Source organism: Trematomus bernacchii, unplaced genomic scaffold (assembly GCF_902827165.1).
Source record: "Trematomus bernacchii unplaced genomic scaffold, fTreBer1.1, whole genome shotgun sequence".
Classification (NCBI taxonomy): domain Eukaryota; kingdom Metazoa; phylum Chordata; class Actinopteri; order Perciformes; family Nototheniidae; genus Trematomus; species Trematomus bernacchii.
Window position 1 is genome coordinate 824,273 of NW_022987618.1, and position 13,451 is coordinate 837,723.

General features: G+C 39.9%; 1 protein-coding gene across 1 annotated transcript; it reads right to left on the reverse strand.

Moving 5' to 3' along the window:
- Nucleotides 1–10,832: 10,832 nt before the first annotated feature.
- Nucleotides 10,833–13,059, reverse strand: LOC117484226 (E3 ubiquitin/ISG15 ligase TRIM25-like). Its single transcript, XM_034132690.1, has one exon. It carries the CDS (start codon nucleotides 13,057–13,059, stop codon nucleotides 11,389–11,391), a length of 1,671 nt encoding a protein of 556 aa, XP_033988581.1. The 3' UTR covers nucleotides 10,833–11,388.
- Nucleotides 13,060–13,451: the final 392 nt, after the last annotated feature.

Sequence of the window (13,451 nt, forward strand, 5' to 3'; positions counted from 1 at the left end):
ACGTTTAATACATTTAAGTCAAGCTAAGGTACATGTGATGGTAGCTAGTTAGTGCTCTTACCTGTGATGCCTCCTCCAAACAGCATTATAACCAGACTGTATCATTAAAACTACAAGTACCAGTTCTAGATCCTTGACTTTAGACAATTCAAAAGACACAGGGTGTTTCTCAATGTCGAGTACGCTTGCTTGGTAGCACATGTCTGCAGAGCATCTTGCTTCAGAAGCGAGGCAAGAATACTTCCTGGCATTCGGAAAACGAAGTGTGGAACAGCTAGCAAGTGTGCAGGTGTGCGTCATATGAGAGGCCCCGCCTTACATCTTCCGCCACAGATTTGGGGAAATTGGTCCGTGCGCAAAGCATTGTGGGGATTTTAAGACCGCGGAGTCTACTCATGTGCAGCCTCGATATTTCTCCAAACGGAGTACGCCGGGCTCGGTAGATTTCCAAGTATGCTGGAGATTGGAACAGTACTTCGGTGGCACTCGATGACGTCGTATGCTTGAAATAGTGGCTCTGAAGCAGCTTTACTCGCGATTGAGAAACACCCACAGTGTGGTTTGCAAATGCAAAACACCATCTACAAACTGTTACAACCCGGCTCCTGGGCACGAACAGACGGCACCCCACGTGGTGTGGAGGGGTCGTCACATGCATTAAGTTTTGCAAATAAAAAACTTATCTATCAGACAAACACATTACATTTTTCTAATACATCATGTTTCAGAGACAAATATAGTTTAGGTTTTACAAGTACACAAAAATATTTTTCTACGAGTACAAACAAATAAATCCTACAGAGACAAAGAAATATCACGTGACTTTTGGCAGGAATATTCCTCCGTGGTTGTGTTTAGGATTTTCTCACAAATGTCCTAAATGATTCTGCACAGTAGGGGGCGCTACTGGGGAGCAAGTAACAGCCCCTGCCAGCCTAGAGATCCCATACCAGACATTAACAACATGTTAAATATCTCTCATTGTCTGGCCTGAGAGAAATTAACCTATGCTTAAAGGGAAAGTCTGATTTATTATTTTACAAAATATGGGGGACATTTGTACAGTTTGTTTCAAGTTAGTTTTTATTTGTATTATGTATTATATTATTATTTGATTTATTTAATTATCCTTTTTTTTCGGTCCCTCTGAGTTGTGGGGGGGCGTCCCTGTAAGGGGGGGGCGTCCCTGTAAGGCTGGCTAACACAGCAGCCCCAACAACTCATCGTTTATTGATTTCTTTAAATGTATTTTTATTATTTTATTTTTCATAATTATTATTCTTTATCTTTATTATGTTTTACTTTATTAACAAAATTATTGATTGTATTGTTTTTATTTTATGTTATTATTATTATTTGTATTATCATTATATATCTTTTTAATATACAGTACATTAAATGTTACGCTATATAGTGGTGCAGTGACGAGTCCTACAACCCGGAAGTGAGTCAGCATTTCACCACTTCCTGTTCCCTCGTCTCAGAGCCAATGGGATTTCTCCATAGGATTTTGTAAAATAGCTGGAAATAAGGTCTTTGGTTGACACAAAAGATCCAGCATCAACATCCGTCCTCTGAGCTACTTTGAGGACGTGACGGCGGTCAGAGACAAACTACAGGACGTCCTGAGAGAGGAATGGACAAACGTCTCAGCGACTGAAGTGTATGTTTTACTGTCAGCAGCAGAGCCCACCACCAGAGCTGGGTTCTTAAAATATTCACAGGAGATCACACTGGATCCAAACACAGCATTCAAGAGGCTGTTATTATCTGAGGGGAGCAGAAAAGCAACGTACATGAAACAACAACAGTCTTAGGCTAGAGCAGTGGTTCCCAAACTTTTTGTGCCCAAGGCACACCAAAGGACAAGTAAAAATCTCAAGGCACACCTATTGTGCAAAATAGCCCTTATAACACGTGTTATCACTCATATCATGTAAAATATCTGTAAATGTGCATAATTATTTACTAATGCCAAATAAAATGTGACAAAGACAACTATATTACTCATGAAATATTTATTAACGAAATATTTCAGAAATGAATTTGAAACTTTATCAAATTAGGCTTCATCAAAGCAGCAACACACTCATTTAAATCAGACAGGTCACAAAATAAAAAATTGTGGAGGATCAGGCTTTGGTGGTCGTGAGTTATCCGAGTGGCCCACCTCGGTGCCGCAAGTAAATACCGCGAGGAAATTGTCGACAGGGACGGGGACGGGGGACGGGGGGGTGCTAGTGACTTATCCGAGCGGCCCACATCGTCCGACCGGCCCACTTCAGTACCGGCCCATCGGGATACGTCCCGAACGTCCTGATGGCCGGTCCGCCCCTGGTTGGTGGTTTGCTCCGCACAAGAAAGCGCTCCATTTTCCCTCTTGCGTGTTTCTTTGTTTTAATGTTGTCCTTCAGCCTTCGATGTGTCACGGTCTTATAATTCCCACCTGCAACTGCGTTAACAGCGAAATATGGGGTTCTGTGAGGATTTTTTTTTTAAAGAATTGTTTTTAGGTATAGAGTTTGCCTGTATTATGAAATGAGTGCATACAAAGTACTGATATAGTAAATTAAAAAATAATTATTTTTGTGTAGTTGTATATTGCAATAATAACGTATGGTTGTCACAAAATCCCACGGCACACCCGGACTTGCCTCACGGCACACCAGTGTGCCGCGGCACACCGTTTGGGAACCACTGGGCTAGAGCCACACGAGAACGGTAATGGTCGTATCTTTATCATATAGATGTCTACGCCCTATACGATCATTTTCTGATAACAATGACGCAATAGCCCCGCGTCTCCCCACCTCTCCTGCTCTCCCCCGTGTCACCCGCGAAACACATTGCTGATGTGTTTCGCAAACAACAACAACATTTTTCCGAGTGTTTCGAGCCAGGTCCCGGTATCTCGCAGGACAGTGCACCCAGCAGGTGCCTCCAGCAGACCCCCCCGCACGGCAGAGTTTCCGTTAGCCGAAATCTAAAATTCTCCGGTCAAAATGTCGCTTATTGTTTAGGTGTCCTTTGACACTCAGGCAGTCATATCATTAGCTAGAACTAGCTAGATCTGATCGATATGGACATAAACGCGAGTGAAGTCTAGTCGGACAGGAGAGAGAGATCAGAGATCAGCTGCTGCTGACAGAGAAAAAGAGCCCTGCCTCTCCCCACCTCTGCTGCTAAATCCACCGCGGAGAATAAACAGAAGGGCAACCATGGAAACCAAGCTCGGAAGTCTTCTTCGCTGCTTTTGGTGTATTTTGTGGCGGAAGTACAGCGCCACTTACAGGCCCGGCTTATGTACTACAGCGTCTCCAGCGGGTCGAGCGGTCTCGTGTGGAAGGACACTTTTCTAGTGCCTATTGCGTGTGGACGGAAGAATTTTTTGATAAAGATTTTGGTTCGTTTGCCTTACCGTTCTCGTGTGGCTCCAGTCTTATTCTAGTCACCCAGACAGATTCACTAAATATCTTCAGGTACTGAGTAGAGAGAGTCTGACTGGACGTTGTTACTGGGAGGTGGAGTGGAGAGGGGGAGCAGAAGTTGAAGTAGCAGTCGCATACAGGAATATCATCAGAGCAGGGGATGAATCCTGGGCGTTAATTTGTAAACCAAACAGTTATTAATTTTGTCACAACTATATCCACACTCCCTTCTCAGGTCCTCAGTCCTCCAGAGTAGGAGTGTATCTGGATCACAGAGCAGGTATTCTGTCCTTCTACAGCGTCTCTGAAACCATGACTCTCCTCCACAGAGTGCAGACCACTTTCACTCAGCCGCTACATGCTGGAGTTTGGGTTTGTGACACAGCTGAGTTTTGTAAACTGAAATAGCCTGAAGTCATTTGAGGAACTCTTCTACTTCTTAAACTCATTGTGTGTCCATCATTGTTGCTGAGAGCTGATTGTTCATGTCTTCACTGCACAGAGATCAGCTGTCAATCAAACATGATGGGATGTGCTTTAACATCTTCTCACGAGTTGTTCTGTAGATGTTGGAGTTTCTTTAGGCGGCGCTCCTTCCTGTGTCTGTTTAGCCATGGAGGCTGTCACTGCTCAGGAGGATTTCTGTTAACCTCAACTCATATTTCTCTGCATGAAAATGTAAACTTTGCTCTAGATATTTGTTGAATAGGTATTCTATGTTTGACTAAGTCTCAATGTGTTGAATGCATAAATGAAAGTTTGAAGAAGGAAAGAAAACACATTAAAAGAAAGTCAAGAAACAGGTTGAGTTTGTAATAAATTGTGTTTCTCCTTTAATTTTCAAGATGTGAGATGAGTGCCTCATTTACATGTCTGTAAAAAATAAAATGTTGGGGTTTTTCTAATAAAAGAGCTAAGAGGACATAAGTGAAAATCTCAGTCTTTTGTTGTTTATCTTCAAATGATTGATCTCTCCTCTCCAGTGAAGCTGCACTAAGTTGAGTTGAATTTTAAATGTTAAATGTAGTTCTTGTTTTACTGCTACGTCCCCAATAAGCTCTAGGACAAATAACATTGAGAGAGTCGGGGTGAAAGTGAACACAAGTGCATTTATTTACACCAACAAATGGAGAGGAAGACACGTCTATGGAAGAGGGTTAGGAACATGAGGACAAATTTGAAATCTGAACTAAAGTGATTTATTTTTTTATGTTTCAAGATTTAAGTCAGAATATTGAGAAACAAGTCAGAATTCAGATGTTTTTAATAAACGTATTGATTAAGAAAGTTTTTTTTCAGAACATCTCCGAATGCTGAATAAATATGTACATTTTGATGTTTTATTCATAAATGTTTTAATGAAATTACAGAAATCAAATATTAATAACAGAAAAAAATAACTTTGGTCAGACCTCAACATTTTCTTTACTAGTGAAAGTCAGAATTCAGATTTTCTATTTAAGAAATCTGTATTTTTCTTTAAATATATTTGATTTATTTTCATGAAAACCTTCAGAATTGTTTTTCACAGATCTGAGATTTAAGTAAGAACTCTGATTTATTACTCAAAAGAAAAAATCAGTTTTGGTCAGATCCACAAAATAAATCCACATGTGTTCCTAATCATCTTCTGTATTTCAGAATTCAAAAATGTAGAAATGCAGAAACGCATTGTTACCAGGATGAGAGAGGATGCTAGATCTGCCTGAAACGGTCTCCTGTTCAGCATCTCCTGCTTTGGCATCTTTAGAGCTCTGCAGAAATGACTTCCTCTGTGATATCTGGAGCAGAGAAATCAGTATTGGGACTGATCAAATATTTTTTCAGCCAGCGATACCTGTCACTGGGCTTGGTGTGTTTATTTGGTTGGGGCTCGATGTCCACATAATCACTGACTGGGCGGCCATTGGGTTAAGATAAGAGATAAGATAAGATAGCACTTCATTGATCTCAATTTGGGACATCCCAGCTAGCGAGGAACGTTCTCACAACTTTGGCTAACGTTACCTACAGGTTCTAATAAGGTTTTAAAGAAACGTTTTAATCTGATGTTCAAAGAACCTTTATTTTTTCAAATAATGTTCCTATAAGGTTTAAGGTTAACTAAGACATAACGTTTTAACTGCAACATTCAGAGGATGTTTTGAGGATGTTATTGAGGCCTAAGATGACAGAAAGTTTTTTTATAAAACGTTCCTTTAATGTGATATGTTAACAAAGGTGGAACGTTTTGCCTGCAACATTCTAAGGATGTGTTTTGGATGTTGTTGGGTAACACATCAAAGATGTTCTTCATAAAACGTTCCCTCAATGTTACATGATAACAAATGAAGAACATTCTCAAAGCAACATTCTGAAAATGTTTTCAGGATGTTTTTCTTTTTTTATAAAACGTTCCTGTGATGGCAAATATTAACACGGTCATGGTCAATGTCAGATTTATTTCTAGAGCGCTTTAAAAAACAAACTTGTTGCATTTGTTTGAAAATAATGTTTTTTTAAAAATCTGATGTCACCATATTTTCCTTTTGAAAAAAACAAACAAGCACGTAATTCATGATAAGCTGTAAGCAGATATTGCATGTTTGCGGTGGCATGTGTGAGTTCCCAGCTAGAAATGTTTGTTACCATTCGTTGTTCTAGGAATGTTTTCAGCAGGACGTTTTATTTTGGTTCCCAGAATGTTCTTCTGCAAGGTAGGATAACGTTCTTTAAAAACATTCTGGAAATGTTTGGTGATAACCTTCTTAAGATGTTTTTGATAACCTTCTTAAGATGTTTTTGATAACCTTCTTAAGATGTTTTTGATAACCTTCTTAAGATGTTTTTGATAACATTCTTAAGATGTTTTTGATAACATTCTTAAGATGTTTTTGATAACCTTCTTAAGATGTTTTTGATAACATTCTTAAGATGTTTTTGATAACCTTCTTAAGATGTTTTTGATAACCTTCTTAAGATGTTTTTGATAACCTTCTTAAGATGTTTTTGATAACCTTCTTAAGATGTTTTTGATAACCTTCTTAAGATGTTTTTGATAACATTCTTAGGATGTTTTTGATAACCTTCTTAGGATGTTTTTGATAACCTTCTTAAGATGTTTTTGATAACCTTCTTAAGATGTTTTTGATAACCTTCTTAAGATGTTTTTGATAACCTTCTTAGGATGTTTTTGATAACCTTCTTAAGATGTTTTTGATAACCTTCTTAAGATGTTTTTGATAACCTTCTTAAGATGTTTTTGATAACCTTCTTAAGATGTTCATGATAACCTTCTTAAGATGTTTTTGATAACATTGTTAGAACATTATGGCCTACTGTTCTTAAAACGTTTTCAGCGGGACGTTTTATTTTGGTTCCCAGAATGTTCTTCTGAAAGGTAGGATAACGTTCTCTAAAAACATTCTTAACATTTTTGGTGATAACTTTCTTAAGATGTATGAGCGCATTGAGACAATGAATAGGATGTATAAAAACAAATTTATGCATGCCAATATTCACTCACATGCACTTATAATCACACTAAGGTATGTAGGCCCACAGTATTCATAATATCATATGTGTAAAATTTCCGAAAATAATCACACTTTTTTCTGACTATAAAGGTTGTGTCTCGTATGTAGGTTCTAACTGTTAGATAAGCTATCTGGCCGTGTGTGGTTTGTGAGTGCTGCGTATAAACAGTGTCCGCTGTTTATGCGTATTGGATAAAAATCGTTATTGCACCCTTTAGATTTGAGACCGACAGATATATAGAGGAACGGACCGACTGTCACTGCCCGTCCCTGAAACCCCTGTTAGTGTTTGTATTTGTTTGTTTCTACTGTGTGTGTCTCTCTCTTCCAAAAATGTCTTTGAACATCAGATGAAAACGTTTCTTTAAAACCTTATTAGAACCAATAGGTAACGTTAGCCAAAGTTGTGAGAACGTTCCCCGCTAGCTGGGATGGCATTGTGTGCATTAATGTAATGCATATAGTCTATGATGTGGTAGAGGTAAAGTATCAGCGGGGGGGCCGGGCCTTGTTTAAGAGGCTGGTAGCGGAGGGGAAGAAACTGTTTAGGTGGCGAGAGGTTCTGGTCCCGATGGAGCGCAGCCTCCTGCCAGAGGGGAGGGGGCAAACAGTTTGTGTCCAGGGTGGGAGGGGTCGGCCACTATCTTCCCTGCCCTCCTCAGGGTCCTGGATATGGATGTTGTTTCAAGTTCAGGTGTAACAATAACAAAAGCAAAATATGAAGCAAGTTATTATATATACATAAGTATGTGAGGGATGGATTGTTGTTGGTTTACTTTGTCCACTTGTCCACAGGCATCTTCATCTGCCTCTTCTTCACTCATAGCAGTGTCACTGTCCTCTGATTCCATCTCAACATCACTTTTTCCTTTCAAGATGGCATCACATCCTGCACACTGAATCCAGGACCTCTCTTTGCTGCTGGCATCATGAAATGGAAAAAGTAATTAATAAATATGTATCAATAATACATATGCGTATTATATTGTAATAGATTACCTGAAGGAATAGATAGGGAGGTGGGACAAGTGTTCATTCTGTCTGGCTTAGCCTATTATCATACTAAAAGGATGCATGCACACCCCCCCCCCCCCCCCCCCCCCCCCCCCCGCCCCTTCCAGGTATCCCGATGCAACAAGTATCTGAATCCTATTTGCATGAACACTTAAGTCACACAACAATACCTGGCTTAGCCTATTATCATAATAAAAGGAATACCTACACCCACACATGCAGGTAAACCAGTTCAACAAGTCACACAATGCTGTCTGGCTAATGCTAACAAGCTAATTATCATACTAAAAGGGATACATCGAAGTGTCCCAACACATTTCAGAAAGAACTGTTTCTGCCAGAACCAGAGAAGAGTTTTTTGTAACTAATGAACCGATAAGATACAAGTAGAGTTTCCAATATAGCTACAGATTTAATTTCACATACTGCTATCAGAAATAATGTATTCATTTATTCAATTCTGGTCTTCATTCAAAATCTTAACAGATGACACATTTAGAACTTAGTTATAGTGAATTATCAAAGACATTATATTTTTCTATCAGTGTTTTATTTCCATATGTGAACATAAGCAGGTAGCCAGGGCCTGTCATTAAAGGAGGCAATCCAGGAAGCCTTCACTCTCTCAGACCTGCTGCTGACTCCAGAGCCTCTTTGTGATCTCTGATAGATTTGGTCATTATTCTGCCATCTTGTTTTTAGTATTCTTAAATGTGTGTGAGGTGGGAGGGGGAGGATTTGGGTAAGTTGGGGGTTCCCTCTACCTCTCCTTTGTCTCCTCACTTAAAGAACATTTGTTGGCATTTTCTTTGATGTAAATAAATAAACTTGTGTTCACTTTCACCCTGACTTTCTAAATGTTATTGGTTGTTGTGTGCTACTGTCTCCATTTCCCCTACACTTATTAGGGATGTAACAAACACATTAATCTATAAAAAATGAAATAATCCAGTAATTCAATATATGATTCTAAAATGGGACATTATGCGCAATAAGTAGTAAGCAGTAAGTAGTAAGTAGTAAGTAGTGGTTGATGCCAATAGGTCTCAGTTTATGCTGCTTTAGACTTCTACTGCAATACATTTTAGAAGACAGTATTGTACTTTTTAATCCACTGCATTCATTTCAAAGCTTTTAGTTACTAGTTAGATATAGACTAATAGTTCATTCAAAATATAAATCAATTATTAAATACACCTTGACAGTTATTTATAGGATAAGATATCCAGCAGCAGGACAAGAAGTTATTCAAATTAGCTCTACTTTTACTAACTGCGATAACACACATCAATAATCATTATAGTAACCCAGTAACCCAATATTCTGAAAAGGGCCATTCTGCATAAGGAGGACTTTTACTTTTGGTACTTTAAAGGGAGGGTAGGTAAGTTTGAGAAACCGGCTCGAGATACACTTGTTGTTATATTCCATGGAATGCTCTTAACATCCCGATAGCAATGAATATCTGAAGTGCTTTGACAAAAAATCCATAAAAAAATATCATCTGTGGAAGCCGTAATACTGTAAAAAGCACGACCAATCATCTGAGCCGGCCCGGCTAAAATAACTGGATGGCCTACCTGCCTGTCAGCCTTCCATCTGTGCACAAACTTATCTGGTGCCCTCATTGGTCATGTGCGCATTCGTGTGTGTTGGAGGAGGGGCTCTGTAAGGAAGTGGCAGATTTTCTCCGGTTGTGTATTTTCAAATTCTCGCGATCTCGAGCTGGTTTCTCCAAAATTACCTACCCTACCTTTAAGTATATTTTTATAACAATGCTTTTGTACTTTAACTTGCAACAGAGTATTTTTACCCTGTAGTATTTTACTTGTACAGACGAAATAAAGTTTAAAGTAGAATAAATACAGTTTAAACTGCTTTTGAGCACTTTAATTAAAACTTTATTCAAAACGCTGGAAGTATCAACATTAGAAACTCAAAGAAAGCCAAGATTCTTCTTTATACTCATTACATTTATCAAAAAGCTATAGTCACTTTACAGATTCAGATTATTATGTCATACACATTGGGATTAGACATATTGACATATAAATATGTAAGATATCCAGCAGGACAGAAACAAAGCTCCTAGCATGAACACTGCACTTGATGGTGTTTCAGGAGGGAAAGTGCTTCAGTTGAACTCTCATATTAGCTTCACATGTTCTCAATCAGCCTCAAAGGATACCCTAAATGAAGACAAGACGACAATACTTTGTTCATTTGGTTTAATAATCAATAATAGTTGCACTGTATGCACATAAAACATTCACTCGCACTGGTACCTGCAAATCTAAAAGTATATATATTTATTCTCGATCACATATCATTTGCACATCCACCTGATCAGAGTTTAACTCATACATGTTGTGTTTCTTATCCTTGTGTATATCCTCATGTATCCTGTGTTTCTCTTAATCTGTTGCTGCTTTAAAACCTGAATGTCCCAACGGGGATCAATATAAGTCCATGTTATCTTATCTTATTCATCCTGTCAAGTTTGTTCACACATCCCATAAGTAAGTCTATAAAAATGCAATAATGAAATCCACACAATCACTTTGTTTGAGCAGAACCCCAGTGAGTAAAAGAACATAATGAATCATCTCCTTATTGATTATGATCAGGATAATTACAGCTGTATAATATCTCACAATAACAACACATACATGTGAATATAGATTTCTTTAAAAATGCACACAAAGAAAAAACTAAGTACCCAGGATACAGAAGGTTGGCTGCTTTCTTCTTAAAGAGGCCCTATAATGATCATTTTCAGGTTCATATTTGTGTTTTGCTCCTCTATTGTGACATGTTTACATGCTTTAATGTTCAAAAATGTCATTATGTTACATAAGTAAACAAAGCAGTCCAATCGAGGCGTTTCAATGTCAGCCTGAAATGAAGACAAGAAGACAATACTTTGCTCATTTTGTTTAATAAGTAATAATAGTTGCACTGTATGCACATACAACTTTCACTGGAACTGGTACTTGAAAATCTAAAAAGGTGTTTCAATGTTTTGATTGACAGTGGAAGAAATGCCACAACTCTCAGCTGTCAGCAACAAACATGGAGTCTAAATACGTTCTAAAGTTAAACAGAATTCAACCTGCTGTCACTTAAAAATCCCAGAACAAATGTTGATATTGTAGGTTTTAGAAAAGCTCCAGATAAAGTGAAGTTAAAGTTTCTGAGCCACAAATATGTTCTAAAATCAGCAGTTTCGTTCTTGCAGGAACACCAAACACAATACTTCTTCATACTTCAGTAACCCTACCTCAGTAGTTATTTTACCCACAAGTTAATTGACTGAACATAATTGCACTACCGAAATCAAAAATGTTGAAACTCAACGTATCCATGGTTTGCAGAAGTGTAGAATGCCAACATTTTACGTGCCAACTGAGCTGGACTTAAATGACTTCTGACTACTTGAGGTTGCAGAACTCAGCAGTGGCTGTAGGAAATACAATATTAAACCGAAGTCCAGCATGGAGCGGCTGAGTGAAAGTGGTCTGCACTCTGTGGAGGAGAGTCATGGTTTCAGAGACCTTGTAGAAAGACAGAATACCTGCATCGTGATCCAGATACACTCCAACTTTGGAGGACCGAGGACCTGAGACGGGAGTTTTGATGTTGTTGTACCAAAAGGTATAATTGGTAATGTCAGAATGTAACATCCAAGATTGATCATTGACTCCAAATAAACATTCCTCCCAACCCCCTGCTCTGAGGATGTTCTTGTATGCAACTGCTACAAAAACTCCCCCCCCTCTCAACTCCACTTCCCAGTAACAACGTCCAGTCAGACTTTCTTTACTCAGGACCTGAGGCCATTTCGTGAATCTGTCTGGGTGACTTGAATATATCTGACGTTGACTCGTGAATGTTGCTTTTCTGCCCTCCTCAGTTAATAGCAGCTTTGTGTTTGCAGTGTTTGGATCCAGAGTGATGTCACGTGAATATTTTAATAATTCAGCTCTGGTCTTTGGCTCTGGTGGTGACAGTAAATCTTCCACTTCACTCACCATCAGTGAGATGTTTGTCCATTCCTCTCTCAGGACGTCCTGTAGTTTATCTCTGATTTCTGACACAGTCGCTGTCACGTCATCAAAGTAGCGCAGAGGACGGATGTTGATGCTGGATGAGTGTTTGGAAACACTGAGAGGTAACAGAGAGGGGTAGTTGAGCAGAAACTGGTTGTTATCCTCTGTGTGAGAGAGCTTCTGCATCTCAGCGTCTCTCCTGTTCAGCTCCCTGATCTCCTGCTCCAGCTTCTCCTGAAGATCTTTGACTCGACTCACTTCACTCTTCTGCTGGGATCTGACCTGGTGCTTCACAGAGCACTCTATGAGACGGATCAGCTCAGTGAACATCTTCTGACTCTCATCCACTGCTTTATCAGCAGAGCCATTGATGGCCTCCACCTCCTGCTGAAGCAGCTTCACCTCCTTCTCTCTGTCCTGGATTCCCTGCTGGATGTTTAGTCGACTCCCCTCCAGCTCTCTCTGCCTCTCAGTCCTCTCTGCTGCAGCAGACACTGTTTCGTGGCCCTTATGGTCTTCCATAGGGCAGAGATAACAGATACACTGCTGATCAGTACGGCAGAACATCTTCATCACCTCGTTGTGACGAGAGCACATGTTCTCCTGGAGCTTCTTGGAGGGCTCCACCAGCTTGTGTTTCTTAAAGGCAGGAGATTCATAATGAGGCTGGAGGTGTTTCTCACAGTATGAGGCCACACACTGCAGACAGGACTCCAAGGCTTTCCGTTTTCTCCCAGTGCAGACATCACATCCCACATCTTCAGCTCCAGCATAGCAGTGATCAGCAGCAGCAGCTTGGAGTCCAGTCTTCTTCAGCTCCTCCACTAACTCTGCTAGCATGGTGTTTTTCACCAGGACAGGCCTCGGTGTGAAGCTCTGCCTACACTGAGGGCAGCTGTGGATTCGATTCTCATCCTCTCCATCCCAGTGGCTTTTAATACAGTTCATGCAGTAGCTGTGTCCACAGGAAGTCGTCACCGGATCCTTCAGTAGATCCAGACACAACGAACAAGAGAAGGTTTCCCGGTCCAGCTGAACTCCTTTCTGCGCCATTTCACCTCTCAGTGGCAGCGAGTGTCTGAGTTTCACTTCCTGAGAGCTGAAACTATGTGAGCTGTGATCTGAACAGCATGTGTGTGTGCAGTGAATGTGGCTGTCAGCTCTTGTACTTTAGCCACATGTTGGTTACACCCCTCCTCTGGATCTGAAGGGGAGGAGCCAGGAAATACAGAGTGGAGCTGGCTGTGTCTGAGCAGGAAGAAGAGGGAAGGCTTATCAAACTCTGATTCATTCCAGGAGGAGGAGCAGACACTCTGAACTGTTTCCTCATTTACAAGCAGAGCCTCGCTTACAACTTGCCCTACATTTGAAAACAGTCTTCAGCTGTAAAATATTTGTTTTAAATTCAGGCTTTTGTAGCACACGGCTCCAGACTCATGGTAGCA

What these genes read in the sequence shown, in the direction of transcription:
- LOC117484226 (XM_034132690.1), bottom strand. Translation starts at nt 13,059, where the DNA reads ATGGCGCAGAAAGGAGTTCAGCTGGACCGGGAAACCTTCTCTTGTTCG.